The sequence below is a fragment of the Cnephaeus nilssonii genome (assembly GCF_951640355.1).
Source record: "Cnephaeus nilssonii genome assembly, chromosome: 8".
Taxonomy (NCBI): domain Eukaryota; kingdom Metazoa; phylum Chordata; class Mammalia; order Chiroptera; family Vespertilionidae; genus Cnephaeus; species Cnephaeus nilssonii.
Genome location: NC_137079.1, coordinates 98816624 through 98840610, shown reverse-complemented (window position 1 = coordinate 98840610; position 23987 = coordinate 98816624). Strand labels below are relative to the sequence as shown.

Here is a 23987-nt window from a genome sequence, read left to right as displayed (position 1 = left end):
CAATTAGCATTTTCCTCTTTTATTAGTGTAGATTGATTTCAGAGAGGAAGAGAGGGGAAGAGAGATATAGAAACATCAATGATGACAGAGAATCATTGATTGGCTGCCTTCTGTGCACCCCCTATTGGGGACCTAGCCCACAACCGGGCATGTGCCCTGACTAGGAATCAAGCCATGCCCTCCTGGTTCATAGGCTGCTGCTCAACCACTAAGCCACACAGGCTATGCTCCCTTTGTTTTTTAGAATTAAATACTTTTTATAAATTTATTACATATTAAATATTTATAACATATATAAGGTTAAGAGAAAATAAATTCTCTTGTACTCACCACCTAGTTTAAGAAATATATAACACTATAGGCCCGGTGCACGAATTTGTGCACCGGTGGGGTCCCTCAGTCTGGCCTGCACCCTCTCGCAATCCAGGACCCCTCAGGGGATGTTGGACTGCCAGTTTCAGCCCAATCCCCGTAGTCCAGGCCAAGGGACCCCACCAATGCACAAATCTGTGCACCAGGCTTCTAGTATGCATATAAGATCTTTGGTTAATCTCTTCCTGCCCTCCCCGCTTCCCTCTGAGATTCATCAGTCTGTTCCATGTTTCCATGCCTGTGCGTTGACCATCTGCTCCCCTGGTCGGATGATCACTTGGGCTTTTATATATATAGATTACCAGTAACCTTAGTGCCCCCTTTCTTATATCTTAGACTTAGAGAATATTATGCCTTCTAAAAAAGAACTCTATACTTTTCTCTTCATTCTGGCTGTTGAGTTCATGAACTTTCTTTCATAGTACTTGAGTTCCTGGCGTGCTGGCCTGGTTTCCTCTGTGAACTCATATTCTGGGTTGGGTGGACTCCCATCCTCTGCCCATTTTGTCTCTGAGAATTGTACCTACCTCCCAGCAAGCATCCAACACTCTTCCCCTCTGGTCTGCCAATATCTCCTCCTTCACACCCACCCATCTTCTGTCTCCTTAGAAATTACTCACACTTTTATGTGAGTTTTCTCACCTGCATCAGCTTCAATTTTACTTTTGAGGCAACTCTTACTTGGATAGAGTGTATGTGTGTATGTGTGAATGGTTTGGCAGGCCATATCAGTTGGTGATCTTTTCTAAATTTTTGTTTAGTCTATAATATGTTGAAATATTGGCAGAATATCATTTGTAATTGTCAGCAGTCTGGATTTGTACGAAACATCCTACCTAATAATAGAGTAATATACAAATTGACCGTACCTTCGCTACACCACCAGCCACGCCCACCAGGAAACTGTCGCAGGGACGCTGGGGTGCGGCCGAGCCCAGGAAACTGTCGCAGGGACGCTGGGGTGCGGCCGAGCCCCTTGGGCACCATCGGGGATCCTGCACAGATCGCAGGCAACCACCGGGGGTCGGCTCCTGCGATCTGTAGCAGGGAGGCTGGGGTGCAGCCCCGACCCTGAAAGAAGGCAGAAGGCGGTGGCCACAGCCAAGGCCTGGGTCCCCGGTGCCGGCAGAAAACTGGTGCAGGCAGCCAGGTGAATGAAGGTCTATTGCACGAATCTTCGTGTAAACAGGCTGCTAGTAGTTATATAATTTATAAAATTATGTTTCAAAGACGTCCTGAATTTCCTGGTAAAATAAGGATTGAGTATTAAGATTTTATGTGAAATACTATCCTTAATTTTTCTAAATGAATAATTTTATCAGAGAGACTGATGAATTAAAAAACCCTGAAATTATATGTTTAATAAAATTTATATACAGTAAGAGTTTCTCAAACTTTTTCTTTATATGCTACAGAAAGAGTAAAAAGCAATCTAGTTCTATTGCAGGGAATTGAAAAAATGTATGAAATATTTAAAATATATTTTATGCATATAATATTTCTTTCTATTAAGAAATACATTTTCAAAAGCTAGCATCTGATTTATAAAGTTTAAAATATTTTATTTATCATTACAATGTCCCCAGACCCTTTGAATAAACTGCAGAACTTAGCTATTAGGGGTATCATTTAGGACCTCTGAAAGCACTGTTTCCCTCTTTAAACTAGAGAAAAGTAAATAAAAAGTAAATAAAATGTTATTCAGAGACTTTGAGTTGGAAAACCTGCAGCAGGGAGAAAGCATATTTCCTATTTTTCATTTCATTGCCAGGGACAGATGTTATGCACTTCAACAATCATTCAAAATCCTGGGAATATTCTGTCACTGTCACATCACAATTGATGGATGTAGCTGAGGGTTAAAGTGCAGGGGGAGGTGCAGGTGAGACCTTCTCTCTAAGGACCACAGCGCCATCACACTCAGTGCCCAGTCATTTCTTCAACAGAAGCATTCTCTGTGTGAGGGAATCACTATGAATGATGAAGAACAAACATCCAATTTTGAGATTCCTTATGGGCAAGCATTTAGAAACCCTAAATATAAAAAGGCTTATCATAGACAGATTTCATCTCATTTTTATCAAACATCATTTCAGTGTTTTCAAAACAGATGATGAAAAAAGTACAAAGGCATTGGATGTTGCCATTCACATAGAAGTGACAAGAAGAGCTTTTTCAGTGACGTAGTCTAGGCTTTTAGAGAAATGATCAAAGTAAAGATTACTCATGGTTCTTATTTTCAACCTAATTTGTGGAACTACTAATATGCTTTGGTCCTTCTGAATCAGAACTAAGCAAAAACAGCAGTTTCTAAGGTCTCTGATCCTCAGTACAGTTGTGCTGGAGTCAGAAGTCAAACCTCCTGATGCTATACGACATTCGGATTTTATCTATGACTGTTGTTAAGTCATTGCAGAATCATTGCAGAAGGCATTTTCATTCATGCTTATACCTACATAAAATACGATAGATTTTTTACATAAATCCCAGAATAAGAGATCTAATCAATGGGTGCTATAGTTCCATCACTACTCTGATTTCAAGATTTATACAAAAAATTATGTTAGACATTTGCTGGGATAGCTCAGAAAAACCGTGTCAGTGAGAAGTCTCTTATCAAGATACTGTGTCCTCAGCCACAGGTAGGACTGCAGCTGAAGTCTGGCTCAAGTATCCAAAATGACTGGGTCACAAGGTTACCCACATTAAGAACATTCCATGGGATTGAAAACATCCCATGATGTGGTTTCATTTTATTATATATTCATAGAGTACTCAGTGAAAAATAGAAGAGAGAATCCTATTTATTCATTCTTCCTCAGAGATGAATGACATTGAGCACATTTTCCTCTGAGCACTACAGTTGCAGGGCAAACCTTTTCCCTTGAAGTCTTGAACCTAGATCTAGGGCACAGTACATTACTCTCCTACCATAACCTTCCAAAAATAATCAATATTGTAACCCACCTACCTTTCCCAAGGAAGTGTGTTTCTGCCTAATGCCCAGAGAGCCTTCCTCCAACCCGGTCTGTGATCTGAAGCTCTCTGATTATGAGAACAGATTAGTCACTTTTCTGTTTTTTATCGTGCTTCTGATGCAGGCCAAAGGCTCTTGCAGCCTTAGTTCCATGAAGGTAAAGGAAAGGCAGAGACCCAGTGGCAAGCAGCTAGCCCCCTTCCTAGTCACAAAACCTATAAAGTCTCCTAACGTCAGGCTGAGTGTTGGAGGGCTGAGAGGTCCAGTAGACCAGGTCCTGTGCTAGAGATGTTACACTACAGATACCACGTGGCCTTCAGAAAGTCTTATGAGGAAAAACATTTTACACATATAACTGTCCTTTAATACTTAATGACAAGATGGTTTAACATACACTAAACCTTAGGTAAGATTCCATGTTCTGAGAAGTGAGTCAAATTCATCATCTAATATGTATGCATACATTTGAAATACCTCTGGGCTATTCTTTACTCATGCTTTCATCTCTTATAATGCCAACGGTTAGTGGTGGTTGTAGAACTGGGAACCAGGATAGTCATTTGAAAAGAAGGCTGGATGAAAACAAAGACAGGGATGTAATCTGGCCAATGTTTTGTGACAGGTTATGGCAGACAGGAGGTTCAGAGTCCAGAGCTGAAGCATGCACAATGGGAGCCTGGGAAGGGATGTGTGCACAGCTGGAGTCTCTTCTTCAATGGGCTTCTCATTGCATAGTGTGCATGATGCTCACACATTGCTGAAAGACTTGTTTTTAAAAGTGAAATAGAAAAAGCACAATGCCAATGTCTTATACATATTTTTAGAATATTTGTAGATTTGAGTTGGAAAGATGAACAGTAAATTCTCTTTAAACTTTCCTATTGCTACAATTTTCAAAATTTTCTATACATGTATTAACTAGTTCTCTATAAAGCACCTCATATCTGGTATAAACATTAAAGCCACACATTTTAAAAGCAAGATTTGATTTTGAGCTGAGGTCCCAATGTGTTTTAAAAGTCTGCTGAAGAGAAAACAGTGTTGACTTGCCCCTCTTGTGACTATCTTGTTGGAAGATACAGCACATAATGAGAAATGTCAAGTCCCAAGATCAATGAAATTTTAGGCTCTAGGGATTCTAGGAATAGCATTGATCCTTTTAAAGAACACCAGGCAGATATGGGTTGTAATATATTGCAAAGAGGGGCTCAGGAGGATTAGCGGCCAAGTCCAGGATACCTACCTGACAAAAAATTCAATCAGCTTTTAGCACAAATTGCTTGTTCTGCTCTCCTTTCCCTCACACAGTAGACTGCTCCCAATTAAAGTGCACAAATTAATTTTTATCACTTCCAAATTCAGAATTTTTGTGAAAGTCTGTTTCAGATTAAAGCACCTGTCCCTCACTTGCCTATAATTCTGTTATCAAGTCAGGACCTATGTAAATATCTAAGAACATTTTTGATTTTCACAGTCACAAGTTTGAAAGAGTAATAATGATTATCCTACCTAATAAAAGGGGAACATGCTAACTGACCGTTCCTTCGCTATGCCCACAGCCAATCAGGGTGCTATGCAAATTAACCAAGATGGCGGCCCCCACGCACTGCCCCGCCCCCCATCGCTGAGCGGCTGACGGGACCGGGCCGGCGGGAGGGGTGGGGCCTCCCGCTGCTCCGAACGCTGAGTGGCTGATGGACCCAGGCCGGTGGGAGGCGCCCAGATCGCTGCTGGCGGCGTGGGGTGGGCAGCGCCTGCCCCATGCTGCCGCCACCTGGGGCCAAGCCCCGACCCTGAAAGAAGGCAGAAGACAGTGGCCAGAGCCAAGGCCTGGGTCCCCCTGGTGCCAGCGGAAAACTGGTGCAGGCAGCCAGGTGAATGAATGTCTTGCACGAATCTTCGTGCAAACGGGCTTCTAGTTAGTATTTTAAAATCCTAGATAATAAAAGGCTAATATGCAAATTCTCCCCTCAGGAGTTTGACTGACCAGGAGTTCGACCACTTGCTATGATGTGCTCTGACCACCAGAGGGCGGCATGGAACAAAGGAAGGCCCTGGCCAGCAGCCAAAAGGAACGCCCCGGCTGACAGCTGGAAGGCCCCAATCAGCCCTGATCACCGGCCAGGCCAAGGGACCGTACCCATCCATGCACAAATTTCGTGCACCAGGGCTCTAGTATATTAATAAAACAACTATGATTCAACTGTAACCTATGCGTATCTTTTTCTTTATTCTTTTACGGTTTAAAACTCTTTGTAATAATTTTTTTTTAAATTTTCATTGTCTTGGTCATAAATTCATTGAAACTATAAGATAATTTTAAAAAAGCTTTTTTTTTTCTGAGATGTTTAATCACAACAATATTTTTGACACAATAAAGCCATAAACTCTTTCCATATCCAAAAAATCCACAAACTACTTATTTTTCTCTGTGGCACTAATAGAGCTATCCATCGAAAAATAATGACAATGCAAAAGAAGCATAAATATACAGTGGTGGGCGAAAGTAGGTTAAATTACCAGCCATCACCGTCTAAAAGATAAATCATAAATAAGACTATAAAATAATGATAATATGATAATAAGACAAATAATACAAATAAATATTAAAATGATTAATAAATAACAATACAAGAATAAACTGTTTCACATACTCACAACTGTAAACCTACTTTTGCTCATCCCTGTATTAAAGTAACTTGAATCTACCTTGAGCGGTGTGCAAAGTAAGGTGAGTAAATGCATCTTTTGATGTGGTGCTGTATAAATATGATTCAGCCTCTGACATATAAAGCAATTCATTATCTATACCAAAGCTAATCTCTGAATCCTAACAGCCAATGGAATATTATGTTTCATGCTAGGACTGCAAGTCTAGGTTAATATATACAACCCTCCAAACCTAAGGGCACTGTGTCACACACTTAATATGAATTTATACATAACTAGCTTTTTGGTCTTGAGGAGCAATGCATTATGAAATAGAAAACACATAGCCTGATTCTATGACCTGTGAATTGGTAGCTGGAACAGATTAAACCGGAAAAGAAAAAAAAATCTTTTTCTTTCATATTGTGAGTTTTCCGATAGCAAGGGCTACATCTATGTCAACACCCATGACTGATACCTGATGTGACAGTCAATTCAGTGTGTGACTGCCTTTACAAAAAGTGAACTGCCAACGTATATGGTCTCTCTAGTCACAGCTAGGCTGGCTGCTTTAACAGATGAAGTCATAAATCTGTCAAGTTAATCAAATACTTAGTATGATTAATTATTATTTTTTCCTATTGTGATTATATATGTGGCAAAAAGCTGAAGGCAGTTTTTACATAACCATCAATTTGTACCCAAGAGGTAAGGCTAAGCATTTTGTAGATGCTCAAAATATTAATGATATCAAATATCATCTGATAGCAATTCATGATTCATGTAACGCATACATAATGAATGAATACATCCAAACAAGAAAAGCAGTTTTGTGATCAGTGTAATATAGATTCCTGTAAACGGCAGAAGCTAAGAGATTTTGACTCCAAAGCATCCTCTGCTGATAAGACCTGGACAGCATTATGCTAAGTAAAATAAGCCAGTCAAAGACAAGTACCATATGATTTCACTCATATGTGGGATCTAATGAACAAAATGAACAAGCAAGCAAAACAGAGACAGACTCATACATAGATAGCAGGCTGACAGCTGTCGGGGGTTGGGGCTGGGTGTGGCAGGTGGAGCAATTAAGCAAAAAAGAAAAAACTTGTAAGACAGGGACAACACTGTGGTGGTTGTTGTAGGGAGTGGGCCTGGAGGGAGACAGAGGAGGGTGTATAGGGAGGATGAATGGTGACGGATGGAGATTGATTTGGGGTGGTGAACACACAATGCAGTGTACAGATGATGTTTTATGGAATTGAGCACTTGAAGCCTATATAATTTTGTTAACCAGTGTCATCCCAATAAGTTTTTTTTTAAATATATTTTATTGATTTTTCACAGAGAGGAAAGGAGAGGGACAGAGAGCTAGAAACATTGATGAGAGAGAAACATCGACCAGCTGCCTCCTGCACACCCCCCACCAGGGATGTGCCCGCAACCAATGTACATGCCCTTGACCGGAATCGAACCCGGAACCTTTCAGTCCGCAGACCGGCGCTCTATCCACTGAGCCAAACCGGTTTTGGCCATCCCAATAAGTTTTAAAAAAATAGTACCAACACACAGTAGACATTCAATACATGCTTGTTGTTTGACTAACACTTTAGGTGCTCAGCCTGTGTATTCTAGAAGAGCATTACATGTATTAAAGATAACATGAAATAAAGCCATATCACATATATCCACATTAAATGTCCAATAAAGTCTTGACCAGGTGGATTTTATGGAAGTCATAAATCTGTCAAGTTAATCAAATTTAGGTTCATAATGATGACAACATCTATTAATAAAAATAAATTCTTATATGTGGAGGTAATACTGAAAAATATACACTGATAATATCCTGCTGTAACTTCCTTTTTATTATTATTTATTTATTTTTATTTATTGATCAAGGTATTACATATGTGTCCTTATCCCCCCATGGCCCCCCCACCCCCCTACTCCTGCTCTCACCGCCCTGTTGTCTGTGTCCATTGGTTAGGCTTATATGCATGCATACAAGTCCTTTGGTTGATCTCTCCCCCTTACCCCCACCCTCCCCTACCTTCCCTCTGAGGTTTGACGGTCTGATCGATGCTTCTGCTGCTGTAACTTCTTAAGGGCAATCTTAAATAAAATGCTGCATTTTAACCAATACAATATTCACAATTTTGTTCTTAAAGATTAACATAAACATTTCTATTTATATAGCTCCTGTTGTAAGGAACTTTAAACACTCCAAATTTTACTACATCTAACTTTTCTTGCTAACTGATGGATCAAAGCTATAATCAATTGTTAACCATCTTTTGGTTTAAAATAACATTAGAGAATAAAGTAGCTAACAGATAATTACTATAATTTAACATTTTTCTTCAAAATTCTTTACATCATAGCAGTACATTATATAAAATATCTTATCTCTACCAGATGGTAGCTTTAAAGAATTCAATACTTTTTTGAAATATAATTTTAATCATTTCTGAGCTTCATTTTGAAGATGTTAATTGATTAGATTCAAAGCAGTGTTCTGTTTAAAAAATGTTTAATAATAAATCTAATTTTTGTCAATATAAATAGATGATACTACACAGACTTGCTGCTTAATTCAACTTTTCTAATGAATGTTACACTACTATTGATATACAGAAACATTGGAAATATGTGAAAATACATTTAGATAAAATAATGTGATAATATTCTATACTTGAGAATAATAAAGCTATCACTGGCAGATCAAATGTCACACACACACACACACACACATTAATTTGTTAGTATTTGGAGTATGATGTTTCTTATAAGGTAAAATTGGTAGCTAATTATTTGGCCAGTTGGAAATCAAGCAATGTTGATTTTTTTTCCTTAAACCAGTATTACATCTTAGTTCACAACTTAAAACAGAGGCTGAATTGTATAATACACACACTATCTTTTATCTACACTAAGAGACATTACTTCACAATACACTTTGTTTCTTCATCTATTGCTCTTCAACGGTAGCTATAGGCAAGAATAAAACCTCACAAAATATTTGGTCATCTATTCTATCTATCTATCTATCTATCTATCATCTATCTATCATCTATCTATTTTTTTTCTGTACTATGATAGCGCCTTTGCTCCTATCAATTGAAAGCCATTTCCTATTTTTGCAGTATTCCTGTCAAAACACATAAGAGTTGGGGGTGAGTGGGACTTGAGTAAATGTACAATTCAGTTTCCATCCCCAGCTATCTCACAGGTTGGAATGGACCAGAGAAGGTAGCCTCCAGCCACGCAGCTGCAATATGCCATCTTGCACATTTCTCATCTATTCTTACAATATTTCAGTGGTAGATGCCAGTACTCTTAAGAAATTCTTATCTCTGTTAGTCATCAATATTCCCTTAAGTCATGTTTTGGTTTATTTTGGAGTACTGTTTAAGCTTGGACCAATGTATGAATTATGATTAGAATAACCCTGGTTTAGGTACTTGCCATTACCAATGCTTTATAGAAACCATTCTCTAATTTACTGTAAACATGTGAACTTCAACTACTGAAAGCTTGGTAATTAAAAACAGTAATTATGTCTAGGCAACCTCTTATCTGGTCCTCAGTCACTTAACACTATTCATTGAAAACCTATTATGTGTGTTACTATGCCAGGAATCAGAGACTTCAAATGGAAAGGGGGAGACTCATGACACACTTCAGTGCTTCCTCAAAACAACAGTTCCAAGGAACAATAACTGATTTTCCATGAACAAAGGTTCCATGGAAAACATGTTTGAGAAACTGTGGGTTAAACAACTGTTAACAGATTTATTTGTGTAAGACTTTTACAGCTTCATAGCAAATAAGTGTATATGTGGTATCTTCTAAAATTATTTTACTCTGGATTCCCATTTTTTCCCTCTACAGAAAATCTTAAAGAGCATTGTTGAATAAAAACACTTAGGAATCATCCCAAGCAAAGAAACCCCCTTATTAATTTTTTGCCTTCTCAATGACTATTCTGAAGTGGGTACTCAATCATTGTTAAATGAATAAAAGGAGATAGTTACGATACTACATGGCAGAAAGTAGTAAATGTCCTCACTGAGGTACAAGTAAAACTTTATGGAAATTCAGAGGAGGGAGAGAATATATTCATCTGGGAGAAACTACATGAGGTTTAATGAATCAGGTGACACTATAGGAAATTTCTGAAGGACAGGGGCATTTGGAGATAAAGGAAGGGCAGCTGAGCAGAAGGTCAATGTGAAGGGACCTGGGAGCATCTCCAGGCTAAAAGTTATTATACTTGCTCTTTTTTACACATTGAATAAAGCTACATTCCAATAGAAATTTTTGCCACCTAAACTTTCATATTTTAAAATCCTTACAAACTCAGGAAAAACTATTAGGAAAATTAAAAAGGGAAATTATACTTAAATGAATTTATAGTCTGATAGGACAGTTTAGGACAATACTTACTGCTATTAGGGTTGTCTCCAATGATATGGTGTCGCCCACTCCAGTACCAGAGAAGCAGGGTCGCATCTCGAGACCCTGACACAATATAGCAGTCCCCACCTATGTAGGACTCAGACCTGGCCAAGCAGGTGACTACATCCCAATGGCCAAATACAATCTGAGTTAATTTCCCTGAAACACAGAAACAGCAGGTTTAATTCATTTGCCATTTTTCTATAAATGGCAAGAGCTTTATTTTACTACTAGAGGGCCAGTGCATGAAATTTGTGCATGGGGGGGCGGGTAGGGGAGGTGTGTCCCTCAGCCCAGCCTGCACCCTCTCCAATCTGGGACCCCTCAAGGGATGTCCGACTGCCCGTTTAGGTCTCACAATCCAGGACTGCTGGCTCCCAAATGCTCGCCTGCCTCCCTGCCTGATTGCCCCTAACTGCTTCTACCTGCCAGCCTGATCACCCCCTAACCACTCCCCTGCCAGCCTGATCACGCCTAACTGCTCCCCTGCCAGACCAATTGCCCCTAACTGCCCTCCCCTGCAAACCTGATCACCCCTAACTGCCCTCCCCTGCAGGCCTGGTCGCCCTTAACTGTCCTCCCCTGCAGGCCTGGTTGCCCCCAACTGCCCTCTCCTGCTGTGCCCGTCACCCCCAACTGCCCTCCCCTGCAGGCCTTGTCTGTCTCAACTGCCCCCCTGCAGGCCTGGTACCCCCCAACTAACCTCCCTTGCAGGTCTGGTCCCCCCCAACTGCTGGCCTGGTTGCCCCTAACTGCTCTCCCCAGCTGGTCGCCCCCAACTGCCCTCCCCTGCAGGCCTGGTCCCTCCCAACTGTCCTCCCCTGCTGGCTTGATCACCCACAACTGCCCTCCCCTGCTGGCCATCTTGTGGCAGCCATCTTGTGTCCACATGGGGGTGTCCATCTTTGACCAGATGGGGGTGGCCATCTTGTGTGTTGAAGCGATGGTCAATTTGCATATTACCTCTTTATTATATAGGATATTTTTGAAAAGTGACCCTATAGACCTGCAAATTTGTAAGGTAATTAAATCATAGCGACAGATTTGCTTTCTTGAATTGCTTCTGAAAAATAATACAAGACTATCACTTGGGATTTTTAAGAAAAGGACTTACAAGATAACACAATGATGATTTTTGTTTGAGCCAGACCAAAGGGAGATTTAAGGTATTTTACTGGATTTGATTTGGAAGGAGACAATAGTCCCCTTTGTCCTGTGAAATCAGGGTTCATGCTAAAGTTCAGAATGGATGGCATGATAAATAATTATTAACTTATAATGTAAACATTTAATTTGGATCTTGGCACTCAAGATAAAAATGACTACATTATTATGATTCCATTTTACGATTTAAATATAACAATAGGCATTTTGAAGAGAATAAGGTATTTCAAATCAAAGGGTACCTGTTTCTGTAGAATAAACTCTGAAACTCTTATCCCAGAATCCACAGATGAGAATATAACGATTATCTGCTGTGACCACAAAACAATGTGCGTTGATTTGTATACTCTGGTCAACAAGGTCTGTGATCTGCCGTTTGTTCACACCAGAGTTATTGGCTAAAGGTAAATAGAAGAAAAAAAAAAGAAATATTTCATACAAGTTTCATCAAGCACTTATAGAAGTAATACTTTTATGCTTCATTTGTGTAGAAAAAGTTTTTTTAAGGGTATATAGGTTAATATTTTATATTTACCCATGAGGAATAGAAACTTTTTTAGTAGCAGTGATTATTTATAAACCATATTACATATTTAAAAATTGTCATAAATGTAAATTATTCCTCCACCAATAAATAAATATAATATGAGGAATTCAAGATAATGACTTTAAAACAATAAAAATATCTAAATGCATTTAATTTCATATATGTTTACTATACACAAGTTCATTAGTGTCCACATGTTCGACATTAATGAGGAATAATACTGTCTGAGATATACCATATAAAGAAAAAATATCTTAATATTTGCAACAATCTGTCATTTTCTGATAGCATTTACAATTCATGTAAAAAGAGGATAGAGATTTGAACAAGAGATATTGCTATATGGGCAGTCCCATAGGAACCTTTAGGTCAGCAGCTTTAAAGACTTGGATTGTCAACAAACAGAAGGCCTTTCCAGAATGGGCTGGCAGGGGACCAGAGAAATAAAAAAGATGGGAGAGGAACCGAAGAGGAAAGAGACAGGCAAAGAAAGAGTCAGTGGACAGGACTGGGATCTGAATAAAGTCAAGAACACAGAAACATGATCTGATTTCCCTAGTGCCTGTCTGTATGCCAGTCTATCCCTTACTCTACACGGCCCTTTCAGGCTAAATCCATGGGCTGAATTCTAAAACAGAAAATGTGATGTAGAAGATCATCATCACTCTCTAACACTAATTAAATCTATGTGCTACTATTTGTGGGGATCTACTAACACTATAATATATTTACTAAAGAAGATAAACAATAAAAAAAAACTGTGCAAGAAAGGTAGCAAACAAAATTAAAGATCCTAAGACACTTAAACACTATGCAAATTATCTCTATATATAAAAGGCTAATATGCTAAGTGTCCAACTGTCCAAGTAATGACCTCATGTAGCAATGCCCAGCTTCCTCTCCCTAGCAACTAGCTTCCTTGCAGTTTCTTCAGCCCAGGAACACTACTTGCTTTATAGCCAGGTGGAAACATTTTACACTGTAACCAAATGTCTGTGAAGCATTTTCCTGTGCCTCATCTCATTTGATCCTCACAGAAGTCCTGAAATAGGTAGATAGGAGACTCGGTGGAATCCTATTTTCTTTCCATTAGCCAGAAAACAGAGATTTAGAAAGCTTAGAAACTTGACCTGACTGAAAAGAGGTAAGAAATGGTGGACCTTAAAAATGACTTTAGGTTTTCTCACTGCACAGAATATAGTCAAACACTGCTGCAGTTAAATGTTTTACCCTTTGTTTTCCCTGCATGCTTTATAATAATAATCTGCTTCATGTTGATATTTACTGCTGTGTTGCTGACAATGACCTGAACAAGAAGTTGGGGTGCTTCCCTGGGCTGAAAAAAGTTTAGCTAAATCAGAAAGCAGGTCTAATTAAGCAAGTTTATTCTATATCTATAAAAGGCTAAGTTAACTCACACATGCATGATACATATAAAGCTCTCACTGGTGCCAATCGCAAACATGTGTTTCAATCTGTCATTGTTGATCGTGAATTTAGTTGTCACATCTATTATAGAGAAAGGGCGAATAGCAATAGTAAAATTTATTCTAATTAATTTCCTTTCAATGTGCATGAATTTGTGCACCAGGCCACTAGTAATTATATCCTAATATATAAAAACCCTGGGTCATAACGACCAGTAACGACCGAGGCTCAACCAACCGGAAGTCAGTCCTGCAGTCAGCGCTGGGTTGCCACTGCTTCTGCTGCAGGTGAAGTGCCCCAGCACTGACTGCTGAGGGGGCTGCGAATCAGGGCCAGAGAGAGGCCTGAAGGGAGAAGCAGGAACTGATCTGTAGCCTCTGTGGCAGCTTTTGATCAGCACTTGCCTCTCTCTTTCTCACCCAGTCTGGCCAGCAGCCATGCCTCCATTTCTCTCCAGGCCTCCACCAGGGCTGCTGATCAGCCCCGCCTTTCTGATCAGGCCCCGTTGATAAGCCCAAAGATGCTGACTGGCATAGAAACCGACCAGTCAGAACCAAATCTGGGTCAACTGAGAGGAGCCAATGGTTGCCTAGGAAACGGAGCTTTTGACCTAACTGGCATAGAAACCAACCAATCAGAACCAAATTGGCCAGCAGAGGAGGGCAGTTGGGGGATTGATCAGGCCTGCAGGGGAGGGCAGTTGGGGGCAAGATCAGGATGGCAGGGGAGGGCAGTTAGGGGAGATATCAGGTCGGCAGGGGAGGGCTGTTGGGGACGAGATCAGGCAGGCAGAGGCAGTTGGGGGCAAGATCAGGCCATCAGGGGAGGGCAGTTAGGGGTGACAGGCAGGCAGGTAGAGGTAGTTAGAGGCAATCAGGAAGGCAGGCAGAGGGGTTAGGGGCAATCAGGCAGGCAGGCAGAGGCAGTTAGGGGCGATCAGGCAGGCAGGCAGGTGAGCGGTTAGGAGCCAGCAGTCCCAGATTGCTAGAGGGATGTCCGACTGCCAGTTTAGGCCTGAGCCCGGGCCTAAACCGGCAGTCAGACATCCCCCAAGGAGTCCCTAATTGGAGAGGGTTCAGGCTGGGCTGAGGGAACCCCCCTCCATGCACGAATTTCATGCACCGGGCCACTAGTATAACTATATAATTGGTCCTTTATTTATTCTAATACAGCTATTAATTTTTCCATGGTTACACTCTACCTGTATGTGACATTGTCAATCTTTCTTGGTATAGCTAGACTCTAAAAATATTCCTGGTACTAAACCTTATATCCTCCCAAAGACATATAAATGCTATTTTATATAGGGGTATAACTGACTGAAATGGCTCTCTCTATCTTATTTCTGGGTTCATAGATAAAGGGTGAATTAATTTAAGAAAAAAGTACTATAACTTGTATATGTCTTAATATTTCATAAAATTTTTATTTTTTTTCCTAATTTAGTTTTCTACATGATCACCTGAAATAGGCAAAACCAACATTAGTATTATAAACCATCTTGCAGATATGAAACTGAGGCCTAGAAAGATTGAGAGGCTTGTTCTGGATCATATGGATAATAAAGATGTGTGTGTTAATTTAAAACATATGAAATAACTTCTGCAAAGGGTTATAGCTCATGAGCTTGTGATTTATATGAAATATTTAATTTAAAAAATATTTTAGCCCTACTAAATAAAGATTTCTTAAAAAAGATGTTTTTCAGAATTAGTTTTCTTTAATAATCTCTTTGAGCCTTTATATATTTTAAATAATATCAAGCTGTAAAAGACTAGTTTAGGATGAAAGAAAGAACAGTTTGGAAATATGTGCCTTGTTTAGAACCAACTTAAAATGACTTCCTAAAACATAAAGGAAAGCCACAAATAATTGTTGAATACCAAAAACGTTCTTAGATGGCATATTATGATTTTCACAGCTCTTTACTGGTAATTTGACATTATTTGCACATTAATTTTGTGGCATAAAAATATTATCCAACTATCATTTGTGGACAGTCAGCATCCATGAAAATATATTTTTGTTGTTAGCATACCAATGAGTGGATCCATTTCAATGGGAAGATGATGGGCTTGATCCAAGGAGTACCCTGGAGCTCCTCTGAGGCCTATGATTAAATAAAAAGAGAAAACTACCATTAAATTATCAGAAAAGAGGCATTTCCTAATAAGCAGTATTTTATGATGATTATACAAAATATACATTTGCTTAAAGGTTATTTGGTAAATTCTTATGAGAATGATTAAGTCCCACCACATGTCTTTGTAGATAGTCTTTTAAAAAATCATTACAATAGAGACTGCTAGTTTCCACTTAGGATGTAGAATGTAGAAAGCTAGAAAGAGTGTTAATATCATAACAAAAAACTGGATAAAATAGATGATCATAACATTTCTTGAACCCAAAATACAGCTAAGGTTGCTGGCCAACCAATGAGGCTGAAATCTAAGAAAAGGCTATGCCTGCAAACAGCGATGTGTGTGAGCACACGTTCACCTAGGCTCGGGCAGAGGGAAAGATGGCGCTCCCACCCAAGTGGGCCTTCTTTCAATGTAGGACAAGTCAACTAAAGGCATAAGCCTGAGCCACACCTCAAATCTTAAACTCAGTAAAAGCTTCCTTCAGAGGATTAATGTTTTAGGGCTTGATTGAGGTCATCAGTCATAATTTATTACATGTGATTATCTAAATATATAAAAACCTAATATGCTAAGTATCCATCTGACTGGTCGCTATGACATGCACTGACCACCAGGGGGCAGATGCTCAATGCAGGAGCTGCAGTGATGCGCACTGGCCATTTACAGAGAAACAGCTCCGCAGACCTGGGGCCCACAAAGCAACACTCGGTTTCCCCCAAGTGGGACACAGGCCCCGCCACCACCCCGGAGCGACACCCCACCAAATCACAGCCAATGCTGCCGAGACCCCATGGCACAAAATGAGGCCCACAGCCCAGCCCAGCCCGGAAATGGTGGCTGTGGCCACCAGGTAATGATGTCATGTAGCAACGCCCAGCTTCCTCTCCCTAACAACTAGCCTCCTTGCAGTTTCTTCAGCCCAGGAACACGACTTGCTTTATAGCCAGATAGAAACATTTCACACTGTAACCAAATGTCTGTGAAGCATTTTCCTGTGCATCATCTCATTTGATCCTCAAGAAGTCCTGGAATAGGTAGATAGAAGAGTCAGTGGAATCCTATTTTCTTTTCATTAGCTGGAAAACGGAGATTTAGAAAGTTTAGAAATTTGACCCGACTAAAAAGAAGTAAGAAATGGTGGACCTTGAAAATGACTTCAGGTTTTCTCACTGCACAGAATATAGTCAAACACTGCTGCAGTTAAATATTTTACCCTTTGTTCTCCCTGCGTGATCTACAATAATAATCTGCTTTATGTTGATATTTACTGCTGTGTTGCTGACAATTACCTGAAAGAGAAGTTGGGGTGCTTCACTGGGCTGGAAAAAGTTTAGCTAAATCAGAAAGCAGGTTTAATTAAGCAAGTCTATTCTATATCTATAAAAAGGCTAAGTTGACTCATGCATGCGTGATACATATAAAGCTCTTGCTGGCGCCAATCGCATGCGTGTGTTTCGATCTGTCATTGTCAATCGTGAATTTGGTTGACACTTCTATTATAGAAAAAGGGCGAATAGTGATATTAAAATATTTCTTCTAATTAATTTCCTTTCAATGTGCACGAATCTGTGCACCAGGCCACTAGTATAACATATAATGCTTTTGAACAAGTCTAAAGAAAAATTTAGTCCTTCATAATTTTCTCCCACTGCAAAACATTTCTAGAGGCTAAGACTTCTGTGAATAGTCATATACAGGATGGGGCAAAAGTAGGTTTACAGTTGTGAGTATGTGAGGAACAGAGGTTATTCTTGTATTATTATTATTTATTGTTATATTATTTCCATAATAAATAACTATAAACCTACTTTGCCCAACCCTGTATATTTGAAGATGTTTGCTATACATTACTGATTGAATGGAAGTAGTTCCACCTCATGTTGATAACATCACCAAAAACTGTGAAATAGGTACACTTAGAAGCTTTTAGGAGACTAAGCTATGGTATAAGTGACTATTTTTCAGAACAATACAGAAATCAACAGAATAGAAAGATTTCAGTTAATTCACCATGGCTCATCTGTTCAGTCCTGGCGACAGTGGGAATCCTGGGGCTTCCAGGGAGATCTTAAGTGGTGAACTGGGCCAACTAAATAATTTGGTCACATCCACTTATGTTCTGATTAAATAAATATCAATATGTCTAGTTTTTATGACAGAATTATATCACTTCAAGATGAACTGGCTGGAACTTTCAGGAATGAGTTTGAAGAAAACATGTGAGATTACTGAATAACTTAGATTTGTCTTTTGTCAAAGACTCTTAGCTTTACAAGGAGAAAGATGGTGTTTATATTCTTCATTGCTGTATGCTCAGGACTATCTGACACACAGTGGCCATTCAAATATTTGCTAAAGAAATTAATGAAGTAAAAGAAAGAGGATTTGAAACCATTATCCAGAAAATGCAGATTCAAACTCACCTTTGTTTAATATGGGAAAACTGTTAGTTTTTTCTGGGGGTAGAATAGAGTGGAAGGACCTGACTGATTTGAAGAACTGCTTCTATTTATCAAAGATGTATTGAACACTTGATCATTAGCTAAGCATTCCATGAGCATTAAAATATAGCAGCAGATAAGACAGACAAGGGTCATACAGTTAGGTCTGGCAATTATTTACTCTGCTGCTTTTTGATGCTAATTCGGCAGTGTAGCTTGCCTGCAGAAACACATATCTTACCTTAATTGCAGTTTTTAAGAACCATTTAGCAAGTGACTTTGTTAGGGACACATACCTACTGTGTTGTGCCATCGATTCACTGCAAACAGCCTGCTGCAGGTCACGGTCACCACAGCAGGGATAGTCAGGTGGGGCAGTGTGTTAGCTGCCACATGGGTTACTGGAGAATTTGATGGAAACTTCAGCACCATGATCACATCCTGTTGCATCTGATCTTTAAACATGAGCGGACTCTGTGGAAGGAAACACTGTTGAATAGAAAAGGAAGAGAGCGAAAGAAAACAAAAGGGATAACACAGTTAGTGAAAGTTCTGGGGAGCATGAGGTTAGCATGAGCATACAGAGAACAAAACAATGCTAACGTTGGTACTGTGAAGATAGCACAGAGAAAAGAGAGCAGGGACTCTGGTAGTCATTGATGGAGGACACCCAATTCTTAACAACCAGTCTCCATGGAAGTACCACCAGACTGCAATGTAAGAAGTTAGCTTATAGTTATGTGCACATGATGTAGCATAAGTATTCAATGCAGTTAAAACATCAGGTTTGTGGGAAAATTAGTCAAGTCAGTTACTGACACTGTTTACATAAAATATAAAGTACACAGATTGATATTTTCATTTTTTACCAGGTTGACCTGGGGTCATGGCTACTGTCTATATAGTAAGAACATAATAGCCTCCATTGACAGAGCTTTACATACATTTCTACTGTGGCACTACTGACTGCTTATGGCCCATGCCTCCTTTTCCCAGTCTGTACTGTGCGCTTACTGAGGGCTAACCTGCTTTTAATTTTTAAATCTTTGTTTCTAAAACATTGAGCATATGACTTGAGAGACAATAGATACTATAAGTACTACTATTAAGTACTATAAAACACTATAAATACTATTATATAAAAACACAAAATAGGGATCCTGGGAATAAACATTATTTAGCTCTCATCCATGTTTTGTAATTGTTTGCTATATATATGAATTCTCTGATACATGAATTTAAAAAGCTTAAATGTTCTTTATAAACAGTTCCAAGTCAATTTAGTCTCTAACAATTTCACCTAGGAAAGTAATGAATTCTAACAAGGCATTAATCCAGGATAAATATTATTATTATTATTATTATTATTATTATTATTATTATTACTGGAGGCCCGATGCATGAAGATTCATGCAAGAATGGGCCTTTTTTCCCCTGGCTGCCGGCACCGCCTTCGCTCCGGTCGGAGCCGCCTTTTCACTCCAACCTGGAGCCGCCTTTCCACCTTCCCACGCTGCCCAGAGGCCCGGAGTGGGTGGGGCGGTGTGGAACGCCTGTCCCGCCCCGCCCTCGGCTGCTCAGCACCTGCGTATGCAAATTAACCCGCCATCTTTGTTGAGTTAATTTCCATACTCACTCCTGATTGGCTGGTGGGCATTGTGAAGGTATGGTCAATTTGCATCTTACTCTTTTATTAGTGTAGATTATTAAACAGAGAAAACTAACTCAGGAATAAACTCTTCTTCCAAAGCATTTCACAAAGTAAGGTGTTAAGATATGTTATCTTGGACAGTTTATTAAAAACGCTTCATCTCAAGGCTGGAGAGTCTAAATCTACACTCTGACTGGGGGTTTGTATGGGAAAGCACACTTGGTATAGTCCTTTCTGCTCTGTCACACACAAGGACCCATTCAATCAGAAGAGTTCATTAGCAACTAATCCAGGGGCTGAAACTGGTTGAGCCATTATAGAGAAAAAAATGCGTTCAAACAAACATTTTATTTATGTATTTCACTAGGAGTTTCTCTAATGACTCCTTGAAGGTATAGAGGATGTACTTATTTGCCTCTTTATTGCCAATACTTACCAACATGTCTGACACAGAGAAGGGGATCAATACAAATTTGTTAAGTAACTGACAGAATAAATGAAAGGTGTAAAAACACTTCCATCACAACATAACAACTTATAACTTTGTGTATGCCTACATTATGAACCATATTCCAGAGCTCTGTTTCCCAAATTAGGGTATTTGCTGCCTTGATAACTGTCTAGAAAAACTGATAAGCTGTAATTCATCACATTTTGTGCAAATACATTTTTATCTTCAAGCATTGTTTTACTAGAGAAAAAATAGTAAAACTCAATTTTTAAAAAATCTAAATAAGTTTATCAGAAAATTTTTTGTTTTCTTCAAATTAGATAAAGAAGGAAATGTTCACTATTTGCTAATAAACTAAAAAAGGACTGCTTTTCTATGAAAATAAAAATAATAGAGGAAGGAATATGGTGACCGGCAGGAAGGTAGGGAGGGAGAGAGTGTGAGAGAGTGAGGGAACGATAGAGTGTGTGGACGTGTGTGGTGTGTGTGTGTATGAGCTAGGGGCAGCTAGATTCTGCAGGTCTTCCAAGGGGCTGCCAAACCAGGCAGTCTTAGACGGCAGAGCCCCGCTCCTAACCCGGACACTCCAGGGCAGCCAGTGCAGGCACAGAGACCACGCCATCTTGAGAAACAGAGTGGCTTGAGACTAGGATCCTGGCCTCAGCACCACCCAGTCTGGTCTAAGATGCAAACCAGGACCCTACAGCCACTGGGGACAGAAACCTGCGAACACAACTGCAGACCCACAGACACCAAGAATCCAGACATCCCGGCCACAGATTTCTGTGAATCACAGAGCCTATCCCCCTCCCCGCAGGCTCATGGGTAGAGCCATAGTAACTGATAGACCCGCCCCTCGCATTGGCCAAAGCTCCGCTACAGGAATTTGAGCCTGAGAGTACGTGGACACTGGCAATCTGTTCCCCGCAACGCAATCGGGCGACCAAACCCGAAGCCTATGCAAGGTGGCAGTGCCACCTGACTTCAATTCTGGGCAAATGCACATGAAAGTCTGTTTTTCCGCAGTGCAGGAGCAGACCTCCTGCCAACCACCTGTGCAACCCAGTCCCCCAAGCTGGCCAGGACCCCGATTCACAGGGCAAAAGGCAGCACTGAGCACCAGTCACTTGACTCTGTTTCTTATCACATGCGCCTGGGATCCCTGACTCTCAGTGCATTCACACTAAGAGCCAGTGACTCCAATTCTTGGTGCATGCACACACAGGGACTCTGATTCTCAGCACGAGGTCACATGAAGCAACAGAGACTCTGATACTCGATTCTTGGTGCCGACACAGGGGAACTCTAACTCCTGGCATGCGCTAGGGGGCTATGACTTTTGGCACACGCCAGCAGGGTCTCTGTTTCAGTGTGGTGCAGGTGGGGTCCTTGATTCTAGGTGCGCACATGAGGCCACACTGAGCGCTGGTAAAACTGACTCTGGACTATCCTAGTTCCCACCAACCCATGGCAGCCACACATCTTAGTGTCAGAGCTCTTCAGTGACACTCGGGTGGTGCGAAGCTCCCACTGCACATGGCCCAGGCCCACGCAACTCAACGTTTGAACCTTCTGGTGATAGTCAGAATGGGGAGACGACACAATCCCCAGAGGAAAGAAAATGGAGTCGCCAAGAAAGGAAATTAGTGAAACTGAAGCATGCAACATGACAGAAAAATAATTCAGAGTAATGGTTGTACAATTCATACACCAGATGGATGAGAAAATCAACAACTTATGCAAGAATCAGGAAGAAATGAAAAGTGATATAGCTACAATCAAAAACACCATGGAAGGATTCAACAGTGGACTAGAAGAAGCGGAGGACCGAAATAGTGAGTTAGAAGATAAAGTACAGAAACAAGCTCAATCTGAACAGCAACTGGAGAAAAAATTAAAAAGCAGGAGGAGAGCCTAAGGGAGCTTTGGGAAAACATGAAATGAAGTAACATACATATAATAGGGATGCCAGAAGGACAAGAAGAGCAGCAAGGATTAGAAAATATATTTGAAGAAATAATGACAGAAAACTTCCCTGATATGGGGAAGAAAAAAGTTACACAAGTACAGGAAGTCCCAAGCAAGAGGAATCCCAAAAGACCCACACCAAGACACATCATAATTACAATGGCAAATGTTAACGACAAAGAGAGAATCTTAAAGGCTGCAAGAGAGAAAGAGAGAGTTACTTACAAAGGACCCCCCATCAGATTATCAAATGATTTCTCAACAGAAACACATCACGATAGAAGGGAATGGAAGGAGGTATACAAAGTGTTGCAAAGCAAAGGACTGAATCCAAGAATACTCTATCCAGCAAGACTTTCAATCAAAATTGAAGGGGAAATCAGGAGCTTTGCAGACAAAAAAAGGCTAAGGGAGTTTATCACTACCAAGCCAGCAATGCAAGAAATGCTAAAGGCAATGCTGTAAAAAGAAATAAAAAGGTAAGAAGGAGCAATGGCACAAAAATAGAAATGACTACAAACAAGTACCTTTCAATAATAACTTTAAATGTAAATGGACTAAATGCTCCAATCAAAAGACATCGGGTGACTGAATGGATAAAAAAACATGACCCATATATATGTTGTCTACAAGAGGCCCACCTCAGAACAAGGGACTCACACAGACTGAAAGTGAAGGGATGGAAAAATATCTTTCAGGCAAATGGAAATGAAAAAAAAAGCTGGATAGCAATACTTATATCTGACAAAATAGACCTCAAAGTGAAGGACATAACAACAGATAAGAAAGGCCACTTCATAATACTAAAGGGATCAATACAACAAGAGGATATAACCCTGATTAACATATATGCACCCATTGCAGGAGCACCCAAATACATAAAAAATCTACTGGAAGACATCAAGGGAGAAATCGACAACAATACAATCATAGTAGGGGATTTTAATACACCACTGACATCACTGGATAAATCCTCTAGACCAGTAGTTGGCAAACTCATTAGTCAACAGAGCCAAATATCAACAGTACAATGATTGAAATTTCTTTTGAGAGCCAAATTTTTTAAACTTAAACTTCTTCTAACACCACTTCTTCAAAATAGACTCACCCAGGCCATGGTATTTTGTGGAAGAGCCACACTCAAGGAGCCAAAGAGCCGCATGTAACTCACGAGCCACAGTTTGCCGACCACGGCTCTAGACAAAAAATCAGCAAAGAAACAGCAATCCTAAATGACTCACTAAATCAGATGGACTTAATTGACATCTTCTGAACATTTAACCCCAAAGCCATGGAATATATGTTCCTCTCAGGTGCACATGGGACATTTTCAAAAATCGACCACATATTGGGTCACAAGCAAAGTCTCCCCAAATTCAAGAAAATTGAAATCATACCAAGCATCTTCTCAGACCACAGTGGCATAATATTAGAAATAAACTACAATGAAAACAATCCAAAAAACGCAAACATTTGGAAGCTGAATAGCATGCTATTAAATAATGATTGCGTTACCAAATAGATCAAAGGAGAAATTAAAAACATCCTGGAAACTAATGACAATAAAAACACAACAATCCAAAATTTATGGGACACAATGAAAGCAGTCCTGAGAGGGAAGTTTATAACACTACCTCAAAAAACAAGAAAAAAATGGTAGTAAATCATCTAACTCTACAACTCCAAGAATTAGAAAGAGAGCAACAAGAAAAGCCCAGAGTGAGCAGAAGGAAG

General features: G+C 39.9%; 1 protein-coding gene across 5 annotated transcripts in view; it reads right to left on the bottom strand.

Moving 5' to 3' along the window:
• NBEA (neurobeachin) overlaps window positions 1-23987 on the bottom strand; it is an 873840-nt gene that overhangs the window by 11898 nt on the left and 837955 nt on the right. For 4 of the 5 annotated variants that reach the window (XM_079778900.1, XM_079778902.1, XM_079778903.1 and 1 more), the window contains 4 exons: window positions 18480-18672; window positions 15637-15708; window positions 11866-12021; window positions 10448-10618 (listed from right to left, as the gene is read on the bottom strand). In XM_079778900.1, coding sequence (XP_079635026.1) covers window positions 10448-10618; window positions 11866-12021; window positions 15637-15708; window positions 18480-18672 — 592 coding nt within the window. The remainder of the gene's footprint in view (window positions 1-10447; window positions 10619-11865; window positions 12022-15636; window positions 15709-18479; window positions 18673-23987) is intronic. The other variant, XM_079778901.1, reaches the window with a different exon arrangement.